Here is a 27,869-nt window from a genome sequence, read left to right as displayed (position 1 = left end):
TTTTAGATGAATTATGACCCTCCTCATCCTCCATTGAATCAAGAATTAAAATTTTCTCACTTTCTCCTTCTCTTTCTCTCCTTCTCAATAAAAACTTTGATCTTTTTTCTCCAAAAATTTTCATCTAAACAACCTTTATAATTCTGAAAATTATCTTAATCACTAAACAAAATATTTAATCACTAATCAATATTACTAACACTAATACGTAAAGGGTAGATTTGTCATTTAAAAAAATTTGGGTTAAGGGGTTATTTGCTATTTCACAACCTTTTTTTATCTTTATTCAATATGCCTAGAAAGATTTCAGTATGCCCAAAATCATAGTTCACCCAAATATGCTGTGTTGGGCTACATCCAAATTCCAGCATGCTACGACACCTATGCCAGCCCAACTGCCGGAAGTTTATATACCACGTAGGACTGGACTATATGAGCCGTTATAAAGAAGATACAATACAAGTGGATGTACAGTATCATTTTCCTTTAAACAGCGAAAAGACATGTCAGTCCGTTGGAGAAGCAAATAACGAGTCTAATTTCAACGGATACATTTTTTGTTTCCATTTAAAAGTTCCCCCTTCCATAAAAAAAAATTAAGAAAAACCCAAATCCTTGATTTCCTCACCCTGAAACATTAATCCCTCATTTAATCTCATTTTTTCTCATTAACTCTCCGCACAGATTCATCTAGAAAATCAGAATAATCCAATTTTAATCATTGTTTACATCGATTCCGTTTCAGATCTCTCTTCAACTTTTTCTCGGTCTGTAATCAGATTCTTTCTTAGATCAGATTTTTTCAGTTTTGAAATGGATCTGGGATGTATGGATTTAGGTTGTATAGATAAACAAAAGAATGAAACCTCTGTTGATTTGCAGAGGCGGAGGAGGAGTGGAAGTGATAGTGATGAGTTCGTAACGGCTAGTTCCAAGTTCGGAAAGGTATGAAGTTCTTTGCAGTGATTTACGTTAATAATTTGTTGATTATTATGTTTCTTAGACTGAGAAAACCTAAAATTGAACATTCAAAGTGAATTTAGTGAGTTTTGATTAATGTTTCACTTCTATATTTGTTGAATTTCTTGAGATTTGCATTCCTCTAGGTTTAGATTGAGAATCGTAATTTTAGAGTAAATTTGATTTTTAGTTGTTAGGTCATGTTAATAATCTTTTTATGTAGGCATGATTGATATGTGAGTTATGGTGATAATATATGGTCAATTTACTAGTTGAATTGAGACCTATGATGCTGAAAACCTCATATTATTAGCCCTAATTTTGTTTCAACTTCTAAGAGAGGTGTGATGCGTTTTACGATTATAGTTGAGGATCAAATTTTAAGCCGGAAATAGTTCGAGTTAGTTGCCAATGCTGGCATTTTGCATGTATCTCTCGTTTTGAGATCTGCAAATTCTGGAACTCCTAATCGATTCCATTTAGTGCAAAGTAAATGATGTTGGTTATTGGGAATGCAATTTATTTTGTTTGATTTGTCTCCATGAGGAATCTATCTTCATGATAAACCAGCCTTCTTATGATGGTTGATTTTGAAACCTCCTTGAAATCTACCTGTTTTTGTTTTCACTCATCATAACTCGTTTGGATGAAATCTAAAATCAGCCAGTTTATAATTCATCATTACAACAAAGGTTATTGTTTATTAGACCATTCAGGCCTCTTGTGCTTTGCTCATGCACAATACTTTAACATAATCAATAATCTCAATTCTCAAACATAAACTATGTGATATAAGTTCTGGCGGGGATTGCTTGGGTTAACAAACAATTGTTAGGTGTGATGTTTGCATCACAAATAACTGTCGTCGTTTTAAGAGGTAGTGGGCAGTTAAGAACTGTAAAAATGTTAATGTAACGACAGCTTATGATCCCATGATTCCTGCAGCAGAAACTATGGTGCTACAATATATAGAACTAGTCAGAGTGTGGAGTAATCAAAGCCTTAATTAACTTTCCATGTAATATTACCGAATGATATATAAAGTCGCCAGAAAAAATTATATTGCAAATGAAGTCAAGATAAGTGTCTTGTGACGGGTTTTCTGTAGGTTAAGCAGTGTACTTTCCATTTAGCTTTAAAATTTATATTTTCTGTTCATTTTTTGCAGACTAAACCATCAAAAGAGGCTGGGCAGTCAACACTAAACTCTGTCAACAAATCTACTTCACAAATAAGGAAATCTTACCGAAAAACTTCCCCTCTCAATTGGTTTCCTCGGAAAAAAACTGAATCCTACTTGAAGAGAAAAATAAGACTTCTGCAGGTACTATTACCACTACATCTCACTGTTTTAGGCATTTATTAATGGTTGCACTTTTTCTATCGCTGATCGAATTCAAGTAAGTACTGAAGATTAATATTATAAGCTAATTCTTGCAGGAAGTAGGTGGCATGAACTCAACTCTTGATGAGACTTTGTGTGATTCAAATCCTCATTACTCGAGAGTACTTAGAGAAAAAATTGCAGCTAAAGAAGCAGCACATAAGGCCATGGAGGCTCGTAAAGCTGCTTTAGTTGAAGCATCTTGGTGTCGGATTCTTCGAGCAGCCAGGTTAACTTTTTTAATTTCAGGCAGAAAAAGAGAGAGGGATAACTCATTTTCAGTTTGATTGTCAAGCCTGTAACCTTTTTTTCTCTGTGTTTCACATTGTAGGATCCAAAACAAAGAAGCAGAATCTCTTCTACATAAGGCAGAAAAAACTGTAGAGGAAGCTTTTGAAGCAGCGGCTGCAATGCGAGTGATCATGTATGACAAACCAGACTGTCCACAGAAGGCCTGTGAGATAGAATCCTCCAACATTGAGGGATCTACAACTCACACTGTTACAGCATCTTTTGAAACGGCGTTTGATGTAGATAAAGAAGTTGCAGCAGCAGTAAAGATCGCATGCATCCGGCTTGCAAATTGTCCTTCTTCTTTAAACAAAGATGAATTCAGAGATTTGCTCCGGAAAATTAATCAGAATCCAGTAATGACCGAAGTTGATCAAGAAGTTTGCAAGTTGTCTGCGGAATGTGTATCAGACCCATGCCATGATTTGGACACAAAATCTCACAAAGATGATCTGGCTTCAGAAGATCCCAATCTTAAGATGCTGGATACAGAGTTAACAGAGGGAAAATGCAAGGACAGAGGGCTTCCTGATGTTAATCATTCGGTAAAGCTTGTTGATGTTCTGCATGAAAGGCTTCAACGTTTACGAGATGATGAACTTGCTTCTCTGGCCACCATAGTTGCAACTTGTGGCTTGAATGCAGCTCTTCTTGAAGTTGAAAATAGTAAGCTGCATGGTCAAGAATCTGGTTCTGACTACACCTTAGGACTTGGAACCATGAAGTGCTCCAATGTTGAATCTTTGAAGATCAGAAACATGAAGAAACAATTTGTAGCAGAGATTCCTAGTTTGGACAAGGTTTTGGTGAAGCACATGTCTAGGCTCGAGAGAGAAGTACAAGAAGCCAAAAACACACGAAAAAACAAGGCTGGAGAAAGAAGTGAGGACAAATCAGAAGGCTGTGAGAATAGAGCAGACCTTTCGAATATCAATGCAACTTCATCAAATGCTGTTCCTGAATTGGGGAGTATGTTTGTACAGCATGTGTCCAAACAAGAAAAATCTATTCATGAAGCTAAAAAGAATTCTGGAGTAGCTTTTGAATATGAAAGCAAGAAGTTGCGAAACCCTGATTCATCAGATCTCCCGAGCCTTGACAAGTTTCTCGTGAAGCATGTGTCTAGACTAGAGAGAGAAGTGCAAGAAGCCAAGAATGCAGAAGCAAATAATCGATATGGAGAAGAACTTGGGGAGTTCAGGAAGTTAAAGGACAAGCATCAGGCAGCAGAAGTCCCTAGTTTAGATAAGTTACTTGTGAAACATGTTTCTAAACTCGAAAGAGAAGTTCAGGAAGCCAGGATAGCCAAGGCTGACCCAACCGGGACCAATTCAGAAGATGTTCCTACTGTTATGGGTTCTTCTCAGGAAATTGCAACTTCGGACGATATGTTTAATACATCATGTAAAGAAAATATAGACTCGAACAGATGTGATGAAGTATCTGATGGAACAGTCAAAGAAAAGTTGGAAATGGAGGTAAGAGAACAACAAAGTCTGAAACCAGTGGTACAGCAGGAGAATTCCTTGAAGATCTCTGAACAATCCCCGATGCGAACCAAAAATATGTCAAGATTAGAAAGAGCAAAACTGGAAACTCTGGAAGCCTTTTCATGTAATGAAGGAAATATGCCATGCAGCCTCGACGCCATATTGACCAAGCCGGTGCACAGATTAGAGAAAGAGAAACTGCAAGCATCAGCATGGGGTAGTGTCATTCAGAAAAACCAAAATAAACTAGGAGCAGTTGCTTCAGATAGTGAAGGCTTGGATAAAGTCTTAGTAAAACATGTCTCTAGACTTGAGAAGGAGAAACTGGCTGCTGCTGGTCAGGAGGAAGTGATGAAAGTGAAAAAGCGCGATATGATTTATGATAAGAGTGTGGATGGTTTGGATCAAATGGTTAAACATCAATCTAGACTCGAAAAGGAGAAATTTGCTGCTGCTCTAAGTTCAGGGGATCAGACAAAGCACTCTGAAGTGCGGCGTAAAGCAATGGAGAGAGAATTGCAAGATGCATGGGGAGGTTTAAGCTTAGGGAATTCAGTACGTCCCCATGTTTCACGACTTGAACGGGAAAAGGTATGTTTTTCCTACTATCTTTCTTCTCAAGCCAATAAATCGTTAGTCAAATCACAAGTTTAGCGTTAGATTCCTTAAAATGGTAATTGCTAGGCTGGGGGAAATGTATGCTTGAATGGATATTTACATGAACCCCAATATGTTTACCTTTTAGAGCATGTAAGTAATGGTATGACATATCCAGTATAATGCTTGTGACTGAGAGACGAGAGTTAGGATTGAGACTGCATCTTGCCTGCCAATTGTGATTTGTCTAATTTTCGTTTATCATTCTGGTGATTATTATGACTGTGGTACCAAGTAAGGCCGAGTTACCCATCTGGCCATCTTGTATGCCAGTCTGACTTGCTTATTTGTGTTGGTTAACGGGAGTGACTTGTTTAGTTGTCCTGATTATTATTTTTTGGTGTTTATTGTTTGTGTATTTGGTTCAGGCTGCTTGGATGAAGGCAGACGAAGAAGAGCTAGCAAGTCATGCATGATCAATCGGCTTAACCTTCCGTTTGTACATGCATAGAAGATATTTGTAAATGAAGGAATTCTTTATCATACTAATTTCTACCACCAATAAGCCCTTTCTTTCTGGTACATTGAATTGTTCAAAAAAAGAAAAACAACAGTACTTTTATATGGATTATAATATTCAGAATGTCAAATGACATGTATCAACTCTATCTAGTATCAACCATTTGAGTTAGTGTATTCTTAAAGACATATAGTGCGTTCGAATGACTGTCCACTCGTACTCGTGATAAACTTGTTGAAATCACTATCCAATCTGGAAGATTGAGTGGTTTATTCAATGCATTTGGGAAATCTGGGGTTGCTATTTGAAACAAGAAATTCTTAGAAATGAACCACACAGCCAAACCATTTATGATTCCATTCAATGCTCTGAGATTGATGTTTGGTACAGAAGACTCCCAGTGCCATTACAACTCAACCGTTGAGAAATCATGACAACCTTCTATCAGTCAGAAAAATGTTTACCTTAACTAAGACATGATGACACTCCAGAAGGATTTATCAACAACAATCTTCGCACATTTTAGGCAGTAATATCCTTCCTAAAACAATTATCCGAATAAAGCCACTGCTGAGTTTCCTAGGAACCGTTTTTTGGGGACTACTTTGTGATAGGAATGTCTACCCTATAAGTAAGGGGTGTCCTAAAGCGTATAAATGACTAACCTATCTTTCACCTATATATATAATCACCTCCTCCCATCACCACCGCCGCTCACCACCACCAACCACCACCAAGCACTGACACCTTTATATATAGCTTAATTTAAATCATTAACAAAACAAAATCAAAATCAAAATTATAACAAATCCATTAACTTTCATTCGTTTTCCGTTGAAAAAATGAGAAGTAATCATCAAAATGAGTTGAAAATGGAAGTTACAGAGAGAAGTTCGGCTAGGAATTATGTGAGAAATTTTGTCGAACTAGCCGAACTCAACTTTAATGAAGGTTTTTGTTTTCAGAGAAAAATTCGGTTAGGACGGAAAAAAAAATGTCCGAGCCGAACTTATAGTTCGTTTACGTTGCAAAAAGTTCGGTTACGCCACAAAAAGTTCGGTTACATTGCAATTTTTTTCTCCTAACCGAACTTTTCTTTGAAAAACCTGCATATTGAGTTCAGTTACGTCGCAAATTTTTTCCTAGATGAACTCCTATTTCGGTTACGTCGCAATTTTCTTCTCCTAACCGAACTTTTATGTGAAAGAAAAAACTCCATTAAAGCTGAGTTCGGCTACCTGTTTTTCAGATGTCGTAGCCGAACTTTTTTAACCAAACCGAGATCAATTTGTAAATTGTTCATTTTTAGGAATGTTTTGGCCAATTCAAGCACCATCAACTAAATTTGAAGTATCCGTGAGTACCCAAAACATCATATTCTTTTTTTTTTTTACTTTTTTTTATAAGCAAACGATCACAAATTTAGCCATCACAGTTAGTAGACACTAAACTGGAGGCTGAATCATTACAACGGATAACACAAGAAAAGTAAAGTAAACTAATACAACAAAGAGGAAATTGAAACAAAGGGAAATGCAGATATGTATCTAGACAAGAGATGTTGCATCCAGGAAGTAAAGTAGACATCCTCAATCGGTCCAGTTGTAATGAAGAAATCTTCAAATTCACTAATACTTTATCAGCGCCACTTCGACCATGATTACAATAAACCATTACTGGAGCCTCTTTCAAGACGTGAGTATGTTGACGTCTAATTCTCAAAAATGAGCCACGCACGACATACAAAGTTGCATCACTCATCCAAAGAGAAAGATGACTAACAAAGGTGAACCAAGATCTGTTCCCTCCAAACAGAAGAATTGTATTAGACTAATTGGAAAAAAAGAACATGATGCAAAACTCCTCAGAAACCTGCCAGGAAGAAGAACCAAACCACTGAAATATCCAAATAAACCACTCGAGATTATTAACCAGATTCGCCTTAAACTTGCACCAATCATAAGAACTGACATCCCAAACCCTCGAAGGTGATAACTGGCTTAAAGGTATGACAGCGAAATATGTCCAACATAAGAGTAAATTGAAGAACGTTAAATCATCCCAAGAATTCAGGGAACTAGACTGGATCGAAAGAGGATCTTTAAAAACAACCAGCCCAAATAGAAGTTGCATGACCCGATTCATCTTAATTAAACTTGCACCAACCATATGAACTAACATCCCAATCCCCCGAAGGTGATAACTGGCTTAAAGGGATGACAGCGAAATATGTCCAGCATGAGAGTAAATTGAAGATCAGCAAATCATCCCTAGATATCGGTGGAGTAGAAAGATACAAAGAGAAAATTCTAAAAACAACCAGCCCAAAAAATTGATGCATAAACCACTGAAGACCCAAAGGAAACCCAAGACCAACTTCAATCCAAAAGAACCTTCCATCCCTCCTAACACAAACACTAAATAAGCCTATGATAAAATAACCACCCAGCATGCTGTGAAAGTGCATAAACCACCAAGTGACCTTACTATTCGGATTAATCAAACACCAGGTGACCTTACCATCACACCACCAAACCTTACTGTTCCAATCAACCGAACAACCTCATACTCCCTGGAGGCAAGAGTAGTGATGCCTTTCAACTCTCTAGAGAACAAATAAAGATCAAGTCTGATCTGTCTAGAAGAATTAACTCTCTTGACTGCTAGCTTGTGGAGAATTCTATAGTTAAGATTTAGAACCAAACTATATTTCATGTCATGGCTAAAATCGCAGCATTCTGTAACATCATGATTAGTAAACATCTTGTAAGGCACCAAAAATTCTCTACAGCTGACATACCCCCGATAAGCAAACACATGCGTATGTGACATCAAAATCTCATCAGTGTAAATGTCCTTAATGACTAACACATTCTCTATAATCTGATCTGTAAAGTAGAAATACCAAACATGATACACAATTATCCTGTCATCTTCATAAGGAACATCTAAGTAACTAAGAACCACACGAATGATTGAAGACATATGATGCTTACGAACTTTCCCATCCAAATCTAAGAACAGATAAAAATCAAGGTAGATTTGTCTTATGATGAGAAGAAAATAAACCACAAGTGTATGGCAGAAGGAGAGTCCATAACAACCATCACTATTAGACTGTACAACTAGTTGAGTAATGTGAACTTCTTGTCTAGTAGGACCATACTCTGCAACCTCTATGTTTATCATCCATTTTAATAAACAGGGAATCACGGGAGAGTACCGTAAATTGATAAGTGCAATTAAATCATTTATCTCACAGAAAATCCAGAAAATGACAAGCGCAATTAAAGAACATTGCTGGAGAAAGTAGAGATAATAATCCAAAAATATTTGTCTTTGAGCAGATGACCAGGCCACAGTAAAAATCACGGGAAGAAAACAATAAACAAGAGTGTATGTTTCATCATTTAAAGCTTCAGAAGGCCTGTGAGAGATAGGGTGGGTCCCTAAAGGACGATACTGAACAGAGCTAGGAAAGTACCTTGTTTGAAAGATTCCAATGGCAACTGCAAGATGAAACTTAGCTTATATAAAGACAACTCTCTTTATTGATGTTTAGAAAATCTCTCAAAACTAAACACAAGCTCTAATCTTGCTCATATGATCAACCAAAACTTTGGTGATCATATATATATAGAACTATGAATTCCTTTTCCTAGTCCTATTACCTTATTACATGTCTTTCCTTTTCTTAGAACTAGATGACTTCTAATTCCCTTAGGATTACATAAATTTCCTAATCTTGTCCTAACCAGCTTGTTAGTGACTTCTATGTTGAAGTTTAACCAACATTCTCCCCGTTAAGCTTCAACCTTACCCACGACATATCTTATACTCCAATCAGTTGTCTCATTTCTTCAAACTTGATACGAGCTAATGCTTTGTCAATATATCTGCTTTCTGCTCAGTTCCTGGTATGTGTTCAACGTTGATGATCTCCTTCTCGATACATTCTCGTATGAAATGATACCTTTTGTGAATGTGTTTCTTCTTCCCATGAAACACTGGATTTTTAGTGAGTGCAATTGCAGACTTATTATCAATCTTGATGAGAACTTTTTCAGGTTCTCTTCCTTTGATTTCACCCAACAGTTCTTGAAGCCATATTGATTGTTTAGCTGCTTCTGTTGCGGCCATAAACTCAGCTTCACAGGATGAGAGGGCTACAGTGTCTTGCTTCTGTGAACACCATGTAATAGGTGCTTCTCCTAGATAAAATATATGACCAGTTGTACCTTTTCCATCATCTTGGTCAATATTATGATTGCTGTCACTATACCCAACAATTCCTTTTGATCCTCCTCGACCATACTTCAACCCACAGCTGATTGTTCCTCTTAGATATCTCAATATCTGCTTTATTACATCACCATGAGACTTGCGTGGACTCTGCATATAACGGCTTGCTACTCCCACAGAGAAAGCCAAATTTGGTCTTGTGTGTAATAAGTATCTTAGGTATCCAACATTTCTTCTATAACTCGTTGAATCAATCTCTGCTTCTGTGCCTTTGAAACTTTAAGTCCAAACTCCATTGGTATCTTAGTTGGATTACAAGTTTCAAGTCCTGCTTCTTTCAGAATTCTCCTTGCATAAGCTTCTTGTTTAATCTGAATCCCATCTACTCCTTGATGGACTTCTATGCCAAGGTAATAAGTGAGTTTTCCGAGGTCTGACATCTCAAACTTTGATGACATTTCTCTCTTGAACTCATTGATCACCTTAAGGGAGTTTCCAGTCAAAAATAGATCATCTACATAGACTGCAATCACAAGAAGCATTCCCTTTTCTTCTCTTCTGTATACTGATGTTTCTTTAGAGCACTTAACAAATCTGATTTCTCTTAAGATTTGATCTAACTTTGTATTCCAGGCTCGAGGAGCTTGTCTTAGACCATATAGAGCTTTTGATAACTTATAAACCTTATGCTCTTGTCCTTTTACTTCAAAACCTTCTGGTTGTCAACATACACATCTTCTCGCAATTCACCATGTAAGAATGTTGTCTTAACGTCTAAGTGGTGAATTTCCCATGAGTTTGATGCTGCCTCTGCAATTAATAAGCGTATTGTTTCAATTCTAGCAACTGGTGCAAAAACTTCATCAAAATCTATGCATGATTCTTGTACATATCCTTTAGCTACAAGCCTTGCTTTGTATTTATTGACAGTACCATCAACATTCTGTTTTATTTTGAAGACCCACTTAAGACCAATCACTTTTACCCCACCTGGCTTATCAACTAGAAACCAAGTCTTGTTTCTATTGATTGAAATAATTTCTTCTCTACATGCTTGTGTCCATTTAGTCGAGACCTTTGCTTCCTGAAAATTCCTTGGTTCATCATTAACAGAAAGTAGCATAATCTCACATTCTTCTGCAGCTTGAAGAACATAATCCTCCAGGTATTGTGGCTTTTGTACCTGTCTTGTTGATTTTCGCGGTGGAATGGGTTGAGTTATTTCATCGATCTCTTCTTCTTCTTATTCTTCTACTACTGCTTCGTTATTCTCAGTGTTTTCATTATTCTCTTCTTCTTCTTGATTAACATCATAGTTTCCATTGGTATTGATGATTATGGGTCTTTCGCCTTCATCAATTACTTGACCCCATCTCATGTGAAACACTCCTGGATCCCTACTTGGTCCATCATTAGTTTCTTTCCAGTTCCAGTTTGCTTTTTCATCGAATACCACATCTCGACTCACTATTACTCTTTTCGTTGTTGGATTGAATAATCTGTAAGCTTTGGATCCAGGCTCAATTCCTAGATTCACAAGAGTCTGAGATTGATCATCCAGTTTCTTAAGAGTTGCAGAATCAACTTTTGCGTATGCTTTGCAACCAAACACTCTTAAATGATCTATGTTTGGTTTTCTCTTTCGCAAACTTTCATATGGAGTCATGTCTTTCAGAGCTTTCGTAGGTATCCTGTTTATTAGGTATGTGGAGTGTCGTACAGCTTCTCCCCATAGATAATTAGGTACCTGCATAGCCTTTAAAGAACTTCTTGTCATCTCCATTAGAGTCCTGTTTCTCCTCTCCACCACTCCGTTTTGTTGTGGTAGCCCACGAACCATCTTGTTCTGAGACATAGTTTTTAAGTTTCTGAAACTTATGTGTCCTAACCTTGCGTGCCACTTCCATGTCTGATCTTCCAGTCTCATATTCAGACACAATGGCCTTCCAATCATGAGACTTATCTTGTAGAGTCTATTCTGTGAGCGTGAGACTCTAACTAAAAGTCTTCCACTTGAGTCATGAACTGTTAGATAATCTTGTCGCATTCTAACATCACATCCAACTTCTGTAGCTTGTCCTAAACTTAGAATGTTGCTTTGTAAGTTTGCGATGAAGTAGATGTTTGTGACAAGCTTCTGTTCTCCGGTCTTGCTCTGAAATAGAATTGATCCTTTCCCTTCAATTTCTACAGAAGATCCATCCCCAAACTTCACTTGTCTTTTTATTTTCTCGTTAAGTTCAGAGAAGTAATGTTTCTTACCAGTCATGTGATTGCTGGCTCCGTTATCTAAGTACCAGACTCCTTCTTCACAATCTTTTGTTTCATAGTTCTTTGGTATTATCTTCTCTTCATTCAAGAAAACTACTTCGTGCATGAATAAGGCAGGGTCTGCTTCTTCTGTTTTATTCTTATTAGCCTCTTAATTCTTTTGTATTCTTTCTGGACATACAGACGAGAAGTGGCCTGGCTTATCACATCTAAAACAGATAATTTTTGATCTGTCCTTCTTTTCCTTTTCTTGGTTATGATCAATTTGATTTGTTGTTCTATCTTGTGAGTTAAACCTTCCTCCCCTTCCTCGGCCTCTGTTTCCTCTACCACCTCTTCCACGACCTCTTCCTCTTGTCGCAGAGTTTTGTTGGTAAGAATTTGTGTACAAGAGTTTTCCTTGAGTTTCTCCATTGTTTTCTTCATCAAGGATTCTTTCTTCATATGCTTTCAATCTTCCAATTATATCTTCATAGCTAGTCTTCTTTAAATCTAAGACTTGTTCGAGAGAAGCTATGATATGAATATACTTGGATCTTGGTAAACTATTGAGAAACTTCTTTACCAGTTTATCTTCATCAATGGATTGTCCAAGTGACGCAGCTTTTGAGGCTATCTCTGATAGCTTTCCTGCAAAGCTATCAATAGTATCAGTGTCTTTCATCTTCACTCTTTCAAATTCAGACATTAAGGTTTGCAGACGGGCTTATTTAACTCGATCAGCTCCGAGATTACGTACCTTTATTGCATCCCAAATTTTCTTTGAAGTTTCCTGTTCACCAACTTGTAGAACAAGACATTCTGGTATTGCTTGAAAGAGTAATCCAATTGCAACATTATTTTTGTCTGGGTCCAATGTACCAGGATCAATTGTTTCCCAAACTTTGTAGATTTTCATCAGTACCTTCATTCTCATGGCCCATACTGTGTAGTTTGTGGCGTTGAGGATTGGAACTTGTATTGATGGTGGCGTGAACTTTTTTTCACCCACAATGGTGGTTTCGTTTTCCATGGCTTAGAAACAAGCTCTGATACCAATTAATGGCAACTGCAAGATGAAACTTAGCTTATATAAAGACAACTCTCTTTATTGATGTTTAGAAAATCTCTCAAAACTAAACACAAGCTCTAATCTTTCTCATATGATCAATCACAACTTTGGTGATCATATATATATAGAACTATGAATTCCTTTTCCTAGTCCTATTATCTTATTACATGTCTTTCCTTTTCTTAGAACTAGATGACTTCTAATTCCCTTAGGATTACATCAATTTCCTAATCTTGTCCTAACCAGCTTGTTAGTGACTTCTATGTTGAAGTTTAACCAACAGATTCCGTCAGGAAAAATGAGATTCAGATCATCGGAGGCTTCCTTCCTATCAGAACAACCATCCCTTGTTTGAATACTTCCGTCAGTCTCGTCGGACGGATAGATATTCCGATAATCAGATTTTATCTTCGACTCTGATCAGGTCTCCTGATTACCGGTAGAGACTTGTTGCTGACTTCTCATTGACGTATTATTGCAAAGAATAATAGGAGCAATTTTGGGATCTTCGTCGGAGATATTGCGACCCTCCAAGTTATCACATAGAGGTTTAAGGTCTTCATCAAAAAAATTCCCAACTTTGTGATTCGGATTACCTGGAGGCGTAAATTGTTCTGCTCGATCATAAAAGGAGATGATACCAAGAAGCTGATTAACAAAGGGTTTTCGTGCATTAAGATTTAACTCCACTTGGTTCAACAACTGGCAAATCTGATCTAACTCCATGAGAAAGCTAAAAAACACGATGAAATCAGACAAACCGTAGACCAAAGATAGCAAAAAAAAAAAAACGGGATTAAAAGATCTAGGAGGAAACTGAAAAGAAAATAAAAGATAGAAGCAAACGAAAGATATGAGAAGGGAAAATCGGATTTGAAGGGGTTTTAGAGGAATTATCAGATAAAGGGGGTTTAGACTAAGAAAATTATGGGGTTGGAAATTGTGCGATTCCATATTTTTAAAATAGAAACCCTTCTTAATTTAAATCAAAATTTCTAGAAGAAAACAACAGGTGTAAATTCGCAGAGTTACAAGAAAACGGCATCAAAACCAAACAAGAGATAAAGATAATAGAAGTAAAAAAAGAAAGAAGGAAGAGAACTTTAGAAATGTCTTAAAGAAACTTCAAAACAAGAAGAGAATTTCAAATCTAAAACAAAGAGAAAAATGAATAAATTACTGGAAAAGGAGATAACTGGGTGCTTGTTTCTGAGGATATCACTATGAGAGACTTTGAAATAGACGAAGACCAAAGATTACTAACAAGCAGGAGGTTAATACTGAATAACATAGAAGTTTAATGGAGGTGTTTCGGAGTGACTCGGGCTCCCCGAGTTACAGAGCAAAACTCGGAAAAAAAAAAAAAAAACCCTCCCCACTTGCATCACAAACTTCAAGTTGTTTTCATTGGGTATGTAGATAATTGTAGAGCCTGGGAAATTAAAAAAACATCATATTTTTGTTGTGGCTCTTAAAGAAAAAGATCTTAACTTTTTTTTCCAAAAACCCTCGTCTTCATTATCATCTTCTTCTCCTCCCTCTCAATAATTCTTCTTTTCAAAAAAATAACTTATTAATTTAATCTCACTAATCACTAATTAACTCATTAATTTAATTACCAAGGACAAGTTTGGTATTAAAAAAAGACTTAGATAAGAGGTGACTCATTACTACTTATAATATCCACCCCACAAAATGGAAAGTACTCCCCCACCATTTTTGAGTGAACTATGATTTTAGGCATACAAAATAGTTTTCCCATCCTAGGTGACCTTATAAGGGGTGTTTATTGAGTAGTTCAATTACCTATATACCCTTGAACCTAAAATCAAAAAATAAACTATCCTAAACATCTCTTCTTCTTCCTCCAGCTAAACCACCTTCCTTTTCTCTCGGATTATTTTTTTTCATCAGTGTAATTAATTATCGATTCGTGAAATTTCGATCATCGGTTAAATTGAACTACATAATAGATCGTACAAAGAAAAAATCAAACGTCAGGTGTTCTAAATCCTCTTCCAATCCATGAATTAAAGAAGAAGAATCAATTGAAGATGAAGGTATAAAAACTATAATTGAACCAGAAATTGAATCGGAAATTCAACCATTTGAAGCTCCAAATACTGAAATGAGGATAAGAAGGTATTCCCTACAAACCCAATCTTTTATTTGTTGTTTTTCATGGATTGAATGGGTTAAATTGCTAAAAACTTAGGGTTTTTAGTGATTACAGTAGCGGGTTCGGCTGATAATTGAGTTGAGTTTTGAGCCAAACTGTTCTTGAAATTTTACCCTGAAAGTGTCTATGAACAGTTCGGCTAAACCGTAAATGTCAATTTTTAGCCGAACCCCAAAATGTGTATTGAATACGTCCCAGAACAGTGTCAGGTTCGGCTAATACCTTGCAAACCTTCCCGGCCGAACCTGAGAAGTGAAATTTACCCCAGGTAGTTATCAGGTTCGGCTGACTCGATTAGATCACTTTCAAGCCGAACCTCTCTCTGTAAACACTTCGAAAATATTGATTTGCGGGCTCTAGGTTCAGCTAGCTCGTGTTGTTGAGTTATCAGCCGAACCTTATCTTTGCACACTCAAGTTTTTCGATCTTGTTTTGGCCATAACTTTTTCGTCCGATGCCGGAATGACCTCATTCTTTTTGCGTTGTGTTTTTATTTTCATTCTCTTGAAGTTGAAGATAAGATCTAATTGATTTTAATGAGTTTAATATGGACCTTGGTATCCAATATTCTTATCCAACGTTGAAGATAAGATCTAATTCATTATCCAATATTGATCTTCTTTGTTCATGGATTTATTCTTGAGGTTGAAAACGATCTTGAAAGGGAAATTTCCATGGGTCCAAGCACGATCTACAAAGAATATCACTAGGTTAAACACTAGAAAGGGAATATAATAACAAGGTTCGGCGCATTCGATAATCACATTATGTGCCGAACTATAAACATTTACAGGTTTCGGCTTATACGATATCCTCAATATGTGCCGAACCACGAACAATATTTTAACCCAAAAATTAACAAATTCATATTCGGCTCAGACGATTATCATATTATGTGTCGAACCTTGAACATAAGAGGTTTCGGCTGATACGATATTCTCCATATGTGCCGAACTAGTAACAATATTTCAACCCAGAAATTAAAAAATTATGTTCGGCACATACAATTTTGGATATATAAGCCGAATTAGTAATGATTTTATTCCGGGCTATTCAGGATGTTGTTCGGCTTACCATGAAATTTTCATATAAGCCGAACTAGTGTCTAGCAAAACGGTTGGAATTGGAAATTATAGGTTCGGCGCATGCAGTAAACAGATTCAGTAAGCCGAACCGTTCATCAATTGGTAGATTCGGCTCATAGATGTGAGCCGAACCTCAACCTGTTTCGCCGAACCATGATTCAAAAAACCTAACTTTTGATAATTGAGAGCTATAGAAGTGAGATTAAGTATAGGATATAAGTGTACATGTGTATTAGAAGCATTGGGTTCCTCATCAATGTCTTCATCATCATGATTTGGCTCATAAAAATCATCATCTTGAGTTTGTGTTTGAGTTTGAGCTTGAGTTTGAGTGGGTGTAAAATCATTCTCATAATCTAAGAAATCAGCCATTTCTGGATCATTGTTGTAGTTGATATGTATTTTTCTAGGTTTTTTAGATGAATGATGACCCTCCTCATCCTCCATTGAATCAAGAATTAGAATTTTCTCACTTTCTCCTTCTCTTTCTCTCCTTCTTAACCAATCCAAAACTTTGATTTTTTTTTCCTCAAATTTTTCATCTAAACAACTCTTATAATTCTGAAAATTATTTTAATCACTAAACAAAATATTTAATCACTAATCAAGATTATTAACACTAATACGTAAAGGGCAGATTTGCCATTAAATTTTTTTGGGTTAAGGGGTTATATGATTTTGCTATTTCACAACCTTTTTTGTCTTCATTCAGTATGCCTTGGAAGATTTTGGTATGCCCAATATTATGGTTCTTTTGAGTAGTCCCAAAAAAAGAAAAAACGGTTCTTTCCTAGCGAGGGAGTGACGCTGGGGCTGGGCTGTGTTAAAGCCCAAGTCCAAATTGCTGAGAAATAACAAGGGACAAATTTGTAGATGCCATATTGCCATGTGCGAATCTCAGTCATGGCACTATCAATAATAATAATCTCTTGGTAGGTCAAAAACCATCATCATATGGCTAGTTCCCATTGATGATCGAGAAAGAAGAATCAAAATGGTGAACCTAACGCATTTGTAGTCCTTGAATTTCAACCCCATAAGTAGCAATGTGGTGTTGATGATTCACAAAAAACCCTAGTGAGTGAGTGATATGCAGCTGTTGTTGTTGAATTTTTCTCCACCATAGCATCAAATTTCAAGTACAAGAAACATTTAGGAGGAACCTCTATCTCACTCACTAAAACCTAACCAGTAACTTCCAACCACCATCAGTGCGTGTGAGCCCCCACCTCCACTACATGGTGATGCAGAACTGGATTCCACACGGCCTTAAATACGCTCATGCTCGTGTGTTGCGTATGTGCGCGTGAGGCCTTTTTTATTTTTCCGCATTATTTATTTATTTTTCTTTCTTTGTCAATAAATTCTCGTCTTTCCCAGGTAAAAGCCCTCTCTCCCTACCCCAAGAAAAAACCCTCGTCGTCCTCACAAGACTATTCTCAATCTCCGTGCGCTATCTCAATCTCTGTCAAAGTTTCGAACAACCATGGGAGGAGGAAACGGCCAGAAAGCCAAGATGGCTAGGGAGAAGAACGCTGAGAAGGCTAAAGCTGCCGGAAAGGGTAATTTACTTCCCGATTTTTATTCTTTTTTTTGTGGTTTTTTTTTTAGGGTTTTTGATCGATTTGTGTTAGTTTTTGATCCATAATTTTTGTTGATTTTTGATAGGAAGTCAGCTCGATGCTAACAAGAAAGCTATGTCTATCCAGGTAATCAATTGATCTGTCTCTTTTCGTGGATCTGGTTTTTTGTTTAATTTATTGTGAATATTGGTTCTTCAACTCTTTTTATTTTGTCGAGGGATTTTGAGGTATTTTATTAATAAAGATTCGAACTTTTTTTTTTTGTTGTTGTTGGAATTTAGGGTTTCATTATTTTCTAGTTTGGGTTTAGCAGAAAAAAGTTGAAAAAAAGGGGCTAACTTTGGTTACCAATTAAGCAATTCATGTTCATGTTAACACTTTGTCTGTTAAAAATCACATCTTGTCAATAATGTTACTTAACTGGAGCATCTACTGTGATGATTTACACTTCTCTTGTGAATTTAGTATGATGATTTTAAGATCTTTCATTGTAATTTTGTGAATTGTGTATTTCTTTTTGAAGTGTCTTATTAGAAGCAAAGTAGATTAGGTGTTGAGTGGTCGAAGTAGTTGATTTTGAGACTTATGTTGCCCTTGCTACCATTAGTCCTATAACAGAAGAACTCACTCTAGTATTCATTCTGTTAATGGGCATGCAGTTAAAGTAGTCTGTTTTCTTTGACCTTAGATACCTCATATATAAGTTGCTTCTCTTGTAAAATAGAACTTACAGGGGAAGCAGGGAAAGGTAATACAGGCATCCTTGCTGTTTTATAATCATTTGTTAATGCTGGTCAGTAGACGCAAAATACATATGAACTTATGAAGAGATCACAACCTGATATTTGAAGTCCACCTAGTTTGAGATATGTTTTTAACATAACCATGATAGGAACAATTATAGATTTAGTGGGTCTGGCTCCTCGAGTCCATAAAACTATCTTTGTTTTAAAATTATCTCACCCCCATTCTGTGGAATGTTCGTATTTTTCACCCAGATTCTGTGGAATGTTTGTATTTTTCGCCGGTGATTGATATTAGTGAAGGATTATCTTGCCTAGTTCTTTTCGGGTGTTGGTTGATGCCTGATCGATGTTGTTTGTAAATGCAGTGCAAGGTGTGTATGCAGACATTCATCTGTACAACTTCTGAGGTGAAATGCAGGGAGCATGCTGAAGCAAAGCACCCCAAGTCTGACATTTATGTATGCTTCCCCCATCTCAAGAAATGAAGAAAGTTTGCGTGTACAGGAGGAGAGAACGTGTTAGAGTTGAGTTGGTTGGAAAACCCATCAGCATCTCCAGTCTCCTCTCTATATCATTAGATTAAGTCCTTTAAGTTTGTTATTCCTAAGGAATCCAGACTGAGACCTGGTACCTTATATATTATGTATGATGATCTACACCCATATCGTTGATCCTATAATTTAATCAGCATGGATTGTTCTTTGAATGAATCCTCGTCACTGCAGAATTTGTTTTCAGTTTTACAATTTGGCTCAGACTCAGTTTGGTATAATTGTTTACAATCCCATCAGTCTAATATACCATGATAGGCAGTGCCATACATTCATATTGTCTCTACCCTCTAGCATGTCATGTGTTGAGAAATCTGAGATTTGATATTTCAACTGTTTGGTTTTCCTCTTGACCATTTGCCTCGTGATTAAGAAGCAAAATGTTTGAGAAAGTGTACAGTTCTTTTTTGCTTCAACTGGTTAGTGGTTTTGTTTTTGTTCTTCATAATCATAAAAAGGAAAAGATGAAGCAAACAACTTCTTCTGTTTTTGTTCTTCATAAAAAGATGAAGCAACCACTTCTACATCCTCTTTAGGCTTTGTGACTTTCAAGATTTGCTGGGAGAATCAAAAATCGTTGCAAGGTAGGTTTTGGAAAATTTTCACAAACTTACTTTATCTCAATTTAACTCGTCATATCTCGATGCGAGTCGGGTAGAACATGGTACCCGCCTCGGACACTTCCAAGTCAGATGTAAGCACATCTGACCCGCATCGAGTCAGACGATGAGTCAGATTCAGATGACGAGTCAGACTCAAACAGCCCCAAAAGAGTATCCTAGACATCACTCATCCATGATGTGGCTGGTTGAAAGAAAGAAAACAAGGTTCGAGTAGTCGTATCCATTTCATATTTTTCTCCCTGTTTGACTTTTGTTGAACATATATCAAAATGATCATGAGATCCTCCACCCCACTTACCAGATCAACCAAAACAAAATATAGATGATTAGACAAAACAGTTGGATCATCTAAATTTACGATTCATTCCATTTTGTATGTACAATTCACCAACAAACAATATCATAGCTTCATCAGATTACACATGGCGCTGCTTTTGGCCATGGAAACCTGAAACTAGTAGTACTACCAACTACAATTAACAAATAACACTGTGAAGCTCCTTCTGATTTTAGGTTGCTTACACAAATTTAGGCTGTTCTTATTTAACCTGACAATAAAATCACTCCATATCATATTACTGCACACACATTTGGTCCATTCTGTAACAGGCACTTTCCCCAATCACAAACCATCGGATCACGAAGATACAAGTCGACGAGAAGTGGAACGACAAACCAGAGGCGATTGAACAGTGGAAGAGGCAGTAATAACAACCATGGGATTCGATGAGAATAGTTGGACTTCACTAGTATTTTGCAAACGCTCTGAATCACCCGAAGGAAGTCTCATGTAAGATGTTGATGGTGATTCACAATACCATGATGAACCGATATTTGAAGCTTGTGCACCACCATTCCTGTATTCTACTACGGCCCTGTATGCAAATGGAATCAAGCCCTCCATACTTTAAGATAATGCAAGTTTCTGAGAGAGATAGAGAGTTAAGAGAGCAAGAGATGCGTTGAAAGGAAGAGGAGAAGAGATATACAATGTAAAGACTAGAGAGAAACAGATAAAGTATATCAATCCAAAGAAGCCAGTTGGAACTTGGAAGGCAAGGGAGAGACTTGTTCAAAGTAATCCACAGATACAAGATTAGATAAAGAAAACCTTCAAGAGATGGAGACAGTGAAAGCAATGTTGAGACAAAAACTAACAAACAAAGAGAGATGTATTAAAAACGATGGGCTCAAAGAACACGAAATCAAAACATGAGCGAAAGCTCCACCTAAACCAACAACGATACCACCTAGGACTAGAATTCCGAAAATTTCCCTGTTTTTTCTTTCTTTCTTGTTTTTAACAAACAAAAGCTAGGCTCATAATTTGCATGAAAGGCATGGCGTATAGTATATGATGCCAAAAAGAAGGTCAAGATGAGTATATATTATACAGATGAAAGGATTAGCATGAATTAGTAGTAGGTGGTAGATTAATCAGTGCCTTGTTGCTATCACTTAAGTTGCAAGTAATAAAAAAGTTTAATTAGTGGGAAATAGTAGCTTAGAGATTGACAACTGACTCATCATTCACATAAACAACAACTCAAGTTTTATTTTGAAATTAGTTGATAAAATGATTTTGGGAATGACCCTGGAATTAGCAAGGAGACATAATGAAATTTTATGGAGACCCTTTATGATGCTAACCTCAATACCCTTAAGCTTACATCAATTACATGAAAAACACTAAAACAAGTAGGAAACAAAGAGAGTAGTTTTTTTACCATAATCAAAATGAGGGCGTTTGCCACAAAGAGAAGGTGGTAAGGTGCAGGTTGTCTTCCATCATTGTATCTTCCTTTCTTTCCTAAATCTGTGATACTACCTATAGTCACACCATTAAACTTTAAAAGTTACCAGTAATTACCGCAGGAGCACACACCATCCTTGAAAGTGTGGAATCTATTGTTATCCCGCACAATGATTGTCCTTCCAGTACATTTTGACATGAATTTAATTGCAGTATGGCAATCTCCGCACACCCGTAAGTTCTTCATGATACGAATTGGTCTTCCAGGCGGGAGCGTGATGAGCCCAAATGCAATGGCTAGCCTCTCACTGTGATAGCCGATTGTTTGCTTCTTCTCTTCACTATCCACTTCCTTAAAAACAAAACTGGTATCTGGGACATAACCAGCTTTCTCCATTTCTTCGCCTAATTCTTCCAACTTCTGATAAATATCTGCAGACCTAACATGAGACCTGTCCCCAGCTGCAAAAGTATGAGACCTACCCCCTTCCTCCATCCAACTCAATCCAGTTTCCTTCTTTGTCCCTCTATCTCTCAGCATTTTCCTGGCCTCTGCTGCTTCCAACCATTTCCCTGCAGATGCATACGCATTTGACAATTGCACATGCATACCTGGACTAACAGTCCCTAAATTGAAAACCTTATCAGCTGCAAAGGCCGCCATTTCTGTATCCCCATGGATCCTACTCCCAGTCAATAAAGCTCCCCAAACCGATTCTGTTGGTTCCATAGACATTTCTTCAATAACCGATAACGCCTCTTTCAATTTTCCGGCACGGCTTAACAAATCTACCAAGCATGCATAGTTTTGAGTTCCCGGTTCAATCCCTCGTTTCTTCATCATGTTAAAGTAGAATTGGCCTTTCTCAACCATCCCTGCATGACTACAACCCAATAATACACACAAGAAACTTATAAAATTAGGCCTAATCCCAGAACGTTCCATTTCGCTGAGCAATTCAAATGCTTTCTGCACCTGGGAATGTTGTGCACAAGCCATCATCATTGAGTTCCATGCACCAAGATTTTTAACAGGTAACTCATCAAATACCATGTAAGCTCCTTCAACCACTCCGCATTTTGAGTACAGTGATATCAATGAACTACCCACAAAACTTGATGAATCAAAACTTGTTTTCAAACATAAACCATGTATTTGTCTACCCAATTCAAGAAGTGTTAAAGTTGCACAAACCCGAATAACACTCGTAAAAGTAAAATCATTAACATCCAAATGCTCTACCAAAGCTTGTTTAAAAAGTCTCAAAGACTCTTCATTATCACCTAACTGAGCATACCCATTTATCATGCCAGTCCAAGAAACAACATTTTTATCAGGCATTTCATCGAACATTTGTCTTGCCCATATAATCCCGCCACATTTTGCATACATATCAACCAATGAACTTCCAACAAACAAATCTACACCATACCCGGTTTTCACCGCAAGACAATGCACAGACTGCCCAACATCCAATCTCGACAAGATCGCACATGATTTTGCGGCGCTCGGAAATATATGATCATCCGGTCGAACCCCATACTCGAGCATTCTCCGAAAGAATTCGAGTGAGAATTGCGGGAGTTCGTTCTGTGCAAAAGTAGAGATGATTGAGCTCCAGGAAGTAGGAGACTGTCTGGGGTTATCATCGAAAATTTTGCGGGAATCATGAGGAAGCTGGCATTTAGAGTAGAAGTTAATGAGCTGGTTAGATAGGAGAGGAACGATGTCTAATCTTGATTTGATGATTTGAGCATGGAGTTTTTGGCCTTTAATGAGGGATCTCGACTGAGTTAAAGAAACCAAGAGATTGCAAGCATTTCTGTATGTTTGTTCGAAGGTTGATGGTTGGGTTTCTAAGGTTTTGGTTAGAAGATTACAGAGTGGATTGATAGGTGGTGTCTTTGACGCTAATGAGAATATGGTAGTGGGAATTTGAAGAAGCATTTGAAACGGAGTACTTGTCTGACTACTTGTCCCTTTCTATCGTTTACATATTAGGAGTATTTCTTGTCCAAAAAGTGGTCCTGCTGGAATTGGCATGTGTTTGAGAGTTCTCTCATTAGACGCCTCACGGCACCACTGCTGGAATTAGCATGTGTTTGGCAACCAGAAGCATAATCAATTTTCAATATGTTAAATAGTTACTTTTCGACTTTTAATAACAGAAAAATCAAAAAATTAACGGGCACCTAACTCAACTGGTCATCCCGTTCCTAAGTTCGAGCCCTTGTGACACAATCTCAGCCCCCTGGTCTATCACTGAATTTGAAAGTGAACGAGTGTTAAAACACTCATTTTGTAAACCCTTCCTAAGGGAGGAAAAGTCAGTGGGAGAGTGGAGTCCACGGCTGGATCTCATGCCTTGATATAGTGCACTGCTGACAACTAACTTCCTGCAGCAAGATATATTTCTCATTTAACCTGCTTTGAATCCCTCCATTGGCAATTCCCACTATTACTTAAAAACAAATACACATCCTATTATGCATCTAGCACACCGACCAGCTGAAAAGGCTGAGTACAGTTAAAGAATAATGGAAAGTAAATAAAAAACCACCCAGTTAAGTTAAAGGCTGAGTACAGTTACAATTCCGAACTCAACAACTTGTTTTACTCTGAAAAGAATTTCATTGTTCTTGAAAATTTCTGCTATCAACCGTTAATGGAACTTCACTGAATCTCTCAGTGTCCCCAAGGACCCTAGCATAAATGTATAAATGACACCTTCAATCCAACAACTTGACATTCTGTACAGTAAAGAGCACTACTAACGAGAATTTGAAAACAAGTGCTCCCAGGTGAAGGTAAACATCTGGTTAGAAGGTATTGAATGCAACTTCTAAAGGTACAAAATTCAGTCTGGCATATCTGCCATCCCACTCGATAACATAAAAACTTGCCAAACAAAAACTTAGGCTATTACAAGTGATGATAGATGTTTGGAGTTCAGTTCTGCAGGAGCATCATATAATAGTGCGGGAAATTCCAAGCCTCTGAAAGCAACCATCGTGTATAAAAATGGTTTCTCTAGATTCTAGCACAACAGATCAGCATAAAAATCATCGTGTATTTTGTCGGTAGTGGTGGTGGACTGTGACCTAAGGTTTTACATTCCTCAAGTCCACCATTTCGAATATCTAAATTGTTATGAAGAGGGAAATGCCAAAATGACATCTCCAGAGAAATAACTTCAAAGATATTCCACCCCCCAAACTATCTGAAATAAACTATATCTGATCGACTTCATACATTTCTTCATAAAAAAACATGCGGATCATGGAGACACAAGCAAACAACTAGGGGAAATGATGTTACCCTCCTTTTCAGTCTCTATGTTAGTTCACTTATCCAATGAAAAGTTGTGATAAGGATATATTCTTTCGGCTAGTTGTGTTTTCTACTGCCAAAAGATCGGTGTAGCTGCAGTATTCCTAATCCCCTGCCAGTCAATACCCTGCTGCGTTACACGCTAAAATGTTAAAAAGATGATAGACATTCAAATTAAACCTGCGTGCAAGAGACAATATATGATCCCACCAAATCCACTATAGCTATAACATCTTAGAAGCAGTGCAAAATTGCAAGCTTCAGCCGCCTGAAACTCCAAATTGGTAATTCATAAAGTAACTGAACTCTGAAATACAAGGTTTGCAAACATCATATTTTCCTTTTTATTTCACCCAACATCTAGATTATGCCTCCATTCAATTTATTCTCCATGGGGTCCTCACTTTTCATCCTAAAACTAATTCTGCAATGAAGTGCATGGAAATATACTAACTATAGTCAATAAACTGAACAGTGAAGAACACATTGACTACTGATGAAGGGTGTTGAGCACTACGCGTTTATAATTTATATGACACCCTATTGCATTTTGGCTTAAAAAGAAAGCTAATGTAGAACAACCTTTCAAACAGGGGGCCAAAAACAGAGAGTACGTGAAGGAAATAAACGAAATAAGGGTAATGCAGAACATCATACCTTTTAGTCTTGAGTTTTGAACACCGAATTACATAAAAGAAAAAAAAATCTTTGGATGGATTGAAACATAATAGGAAAGCAATGGAAGTCCATGAATTCAGCTTGTTCCGATGGAATAGTCACCATCCTCTTCTTTGGTCAATCACCATAGACTTGAATACTCCCCATCTTCCTTGAATTTGACAGTTGACTTATAAACTCCCTAAGCATCTGCTGAAAACAATCAGCCTCCTCTATACTTGGAAACTATATATCACAAGCATTAAAGAACAGTAGAAAACCATCTTTCCTGTAATGAGGAGAACTTACAACCCTACATAGATTGTCCATGACACATTTCAATCCCAAGTGACTAGCAATCTTACTTCTCTAAAAGCACAGAAATATTTAAGATTCTTTAACACCGCTAAAAACTTTAGATATGACAAAGGGCTCCTTTATTATCTATCTCATATTTGAGATTCCAAAATTGATGTGTCACTCCGAAGAAACTGGCGGAAGTATTGTCGGCCTTGGTTTTAGAACAAATGCTGAAGTACTCAGATGACGAGCAGAGGGGAAATTGCTACGTAGGGAAGAAGGATGACAAAGCTGTTCATATACCCTATTTCTGGTGTCATATGCCCAAACATACCTGTTGTACCTAAGTATAACCACATCTTTGTCAACTGGACTGAAACCTACAACCTCAATTTCTTCCATCCAATCCTCCTCACCTGATTCACATCCATCAAACAACTGAGATTCTACTTCTGATTCACATCCATCAAAAAACTGAGATTCTACTTCTGCTAACCAATCATGAAGTTTAATATCCTTGCGCAACGTATGCCAGTCTCCATCAAGCACCCAAACACTCAAACTTCTCTCCTTTTGGTTGAACCTAGCGAAACAAAGCAATCCTTCAGATTCCCCGAGACATTGACTTAAACAGTTGATTTCAACATCCATTGCTAGGTCAGGTATATCGAGTATCCTACATTCATTCCCACAGGTTCCATGGTTGGTGTTTCCATTAACACTGACAGCTAAAATTATGTAGTTTCTGTTTTGATACCAGTAGAAAACTCCATTATGGGTAACACAACGGTCATTTAAGAAGAATTTCCAAGTACCAGGTACAGGAAATGAAAGATCACAAATATTCCAATTACCCAAATCAGAAGAAAATATTTCCACCTTAAATTCTTTCGTTACATTTCCAAAGTCTGGTATACGGATAACCTTATAACTCTTAGGTTCTAAAAAGCATTCATCACATGAAACCATTGACAACCATTCGACTTATTGGTGGTGGAGGAAGTAAAACCATTTTTGAGTGAGTGGATTACATACATAACAATCCTTCTCATCACCTGTTGTGCAGAGAACCAAACCATTGCTAGAACCTAAGAGGTACATATTTGCATCCATTACTTGATATAAGAAACTAAAAGAAAACCCATATTGATTGATCAGATACAAATCGTGAATGCAAATCAGGATATCCATATTGTAATACTCTTCTAATTGGTTTACTCATATGTTCCAGGTAATAAACATCATGAACAAATGTCCATGGAAGTAATGAATTGTTGAGTTTATACACTTGTTAGTGAAATATGGGCTTGATAGAAGTGAAAACCATAACTTCGAAACACATTTGGAATTGAAGATTGAATCAAGAGGAAGTCGAAGAAAGATTTCATACCAAATATCATCTGTTAAATCCTTTCGATTGGCGCTCTTAATTGAAGAATCCTCCATTTGATAATTTCTTCTAATTTTGTTGCACAGAGAATTAGGGTTATTCAATTTTCGTATGAGGAGAGCGGTAGTGAATTGGGGGTTTCATACACCATTTTATGCTGCGGGTTTCTCATCATCCGTTTACACCACATTACGGTCCACAGACTCCAACACTAATATGAGAGTCAGCCGGTCACAAGACTCGCAACTCACAAGTGACTACCTGATGGTAATTATTTGGCTTCTTAGGCGGGTTCCTACGTGAGAGGCAAAGCCTCAGGTTTGTCACTTTTTCACTCACTATGGACACAATTTTCTATCGAGCGGTGGAATCGCGTCCGCATTTAAAATACACCGAACGTCTAGTTTAGCTAGCCTGCAGTGGAGACTCGACCATTCGGTGCATACTAGATCTCCCAGTAATTTTGATTCAACGGCCATAATTTCCACTCCCTATAAATATTCAATTTCATTTCAACTCACACCTTCTTCCCATTTTCTTAGCTATTCCAACTTTTTAAAAATATGAGCATGGCTCAGTTCATAGAGGAGCAACATGCTGCCGAAAATCAAAGAGCTAAAAATTGAGCCAATGTGCAAAGTGGAAATTGAATAGTTGTCATTCCTTCTGACGAGTCTTCACAAATATCCCTAACAGACTTTACAAATGATCCTGATGGCATAATTGAAATTTTATTTAAAATCATATTTTCCCTAGTTTCCATTTTTAACCTTTATGTGATATATACTTCAACTTCTTCAGTTCTAATAAAAACACGAACCACAACATCTCAATCTCTGTCGCCACCACAACAATCTCTGTCGCC

The 27,869-nt window shown here is 37.2% G+C and overlaps 4 protein-coding genes across 6 annotated transcripts; 2 read left to right on the top strand and 2 right to left on the bottom strand.

Annotated features, from left to right (window-relative positions):
- Positions 1–558: 558 nt before the first annotated feature.
- LOC113288618 lies at positions 559–5,430 on the top strand. The gene is made up of 5 exons (XM_026537708.1): positions 559–945; positions 2,129–2,284; positions 2,401–2,573; positions 2,676–4,716; positions 5,151–5,430. Exons 1-5 carry the CDS (start codon positions 814–816, stop codon positions 5,196–5,198), a joined length of 2,550 nt encoding a protein of 849 aa, XP_026393493.1. The 5' UTR covers positions 559–813; the 3' UTR covers positions 5,199–5,430.
- Positions 5,431–17,345: 11,915 nt separating this feature from the next.
- Positions 17,346–19,145, top strand: LOC113288617 (uncharacterized protein At2g23090). The gene is made up of 3 exons (XM_026537707.1): positions 17,346–17,632; positions 17,739–17,779; positions 18,765–19,145. Exons 1-3 carry the CDS (start codon positions 17,557–17,559, stop codon positions 18,882–18,884), a joined length of 237 nt encoding a protein of 78 aa, XP_026393492.1. The 5' UTR covers positions 17,346–17,556; the 3' UTR covers positions 18,885–19,145.
- A 1,502-nt stretch (positions 19,146–20,647) lies between these two features.
- Positions 20,648–23,333, bottom strand: LOC113288616 (putative pentatricopeptide repeat-containing protein At5g52630). The gene has a single exon (XM_026537706.1). The coding sequence runs from the start codon at positions 23,272–23,274 to the stop codon at positions 21,430–21,432; it is 1,845 nt and encodes a 614-aa protein (XP_026393491.1). The 5' UTR covers positions 23,275–23,333; the 3' UTR covers positions 20,648–21,429.
- A 354-nt stretch (positions 23,334–23,687) lies between these two features.
- Positions 23,688–27,202, bottom strand: LOC113288614. 3 transcript variants are annotated; one of them, XR_003330672.1, is made up of 2 exons: positions 25,315–27,202; positions 23,688–23,723 (listed from the first exon to the last, which is right to left on the bottom strand). XR_003330672.1 is itself a non-coding variant. In XM_026537705.1 (2 exons), exons 1-2 carry the CDS (start codon positions 27,058–27,060, stop codon positions 25,792–25,794), a joined length of 462 nt encoding a protein of 153 aa, XP_026393490.1. In that variant the 5' UTR covers positions 27,061–27,202; the 3' UTR covers positions 25,297–25,791. The 3 variants fall into 3 exon arrangements, 1 of the variants encoding a protein (XP_026393490.1); XR_003330671.1 differs by lacking the exon at positions 23,688–23,723 and adding an exon at positions 23,957–24,784; XM_026537705.1 differs by lacking the exon at positions 23,688–23,723 and having other exon boundaries at positions 25,297–26,197; positions 27,005–27,202.
- Between the last annotated feature and the right edge of the window lie 667 nt (positions 27,203–27,869).

Source organism: Papaver somniferum, chromosome 6, assembly GCF_003573695.1.
Source record: "Papaver somniferum cultivar HN1 chromosome 6, ASM357369v1, whole genome shotgun sequence".
Taxonomy (NCBI): domain Eukaryota; kingdom Viridiplantae; phylum Streptophyta; class Magnoliopsida; order Ranunculales; family Papaveraceae; genus Papaver; species Papaver somniferum.
Note: the sequence above shows the minus strand (reverse complement) of the source record. Positions and strands in the feature narration are given on the sequence as shown.

What these genes read in the sequence shown, in the direction of transcription:
- LOC113288618 (XM_026537708.1), top strand. Translation starts at nt 814, where the DNA reads ATGGATCTGGGATGTATGGATTTAGGTTGTATAGATAAACAAAAGAAT. An exon ending in CGGATTCTTCGAGCAGCCAG is followed by an intron (nt 2,574 to 2,675) that starts GTTAACTTTTTT and finishes TTCACATTGTAG; the next exon opens with GATCCAAAACAAAGAAGCAG. An exon ending in CACGACTTGAACGGGAAAAG is followed by an intron (nt 4,717 to 5,150) that starts GTATGTTTTTCC and finishes TATTTGGTTCAG; the next exon opens with GCTGCTTGGATGAAGGCAGA.
- LOC113288617 (XM_026537707.1), top strand. Translation starts at nt 17,557, where the DNA reads ATGGGAGGAGGAAACGGCCAGAAAGCCAAGATGGCTAGGGAGAAGAAC. An exon ending in GGCTAAAGCTGCCGGAAAGG is followed by an intron (nt 17,633 to 17,738) that starts GTAATTTACTTC and finishes GATTTTTGATAG; the next exon opens with GAAGTCAGCTCGATGCTAAC. An exon ending in AGAAAGCTATGTCTATCCAG is followed by an intron (nt 17,780 to 18,764) that starts GTAATCAATTGA and finishes TTGTAAATGCAG; the next exon opens with TGCAAGGTGTGTATGCAGAC.
- LOC113288616 (XM_026537706.1), bottom strand. Translation starts at nt 23,274, where the DNA reads ATGCTTCTTCAAATTCCCACTACCATATTCTCATTAGCGTCAAAGACA.
- LOC113288614 (XM_026537705.1), bottom strand. Translation starts at nt 27,060, where the DNA reads ATGGAGGATTCTTCAATTAAGAGCGCCAATCGAAAGGATTTAACAGAT. An exon ending in GATTTAACAGATGATATTTG is followed by an intron (nt 26,198 to 27,004) that starts GTATGAAATCTT and finishes TTGTTTCGCTAG; the next exon opens with GTTCAACCAAAAGGAGAGAA.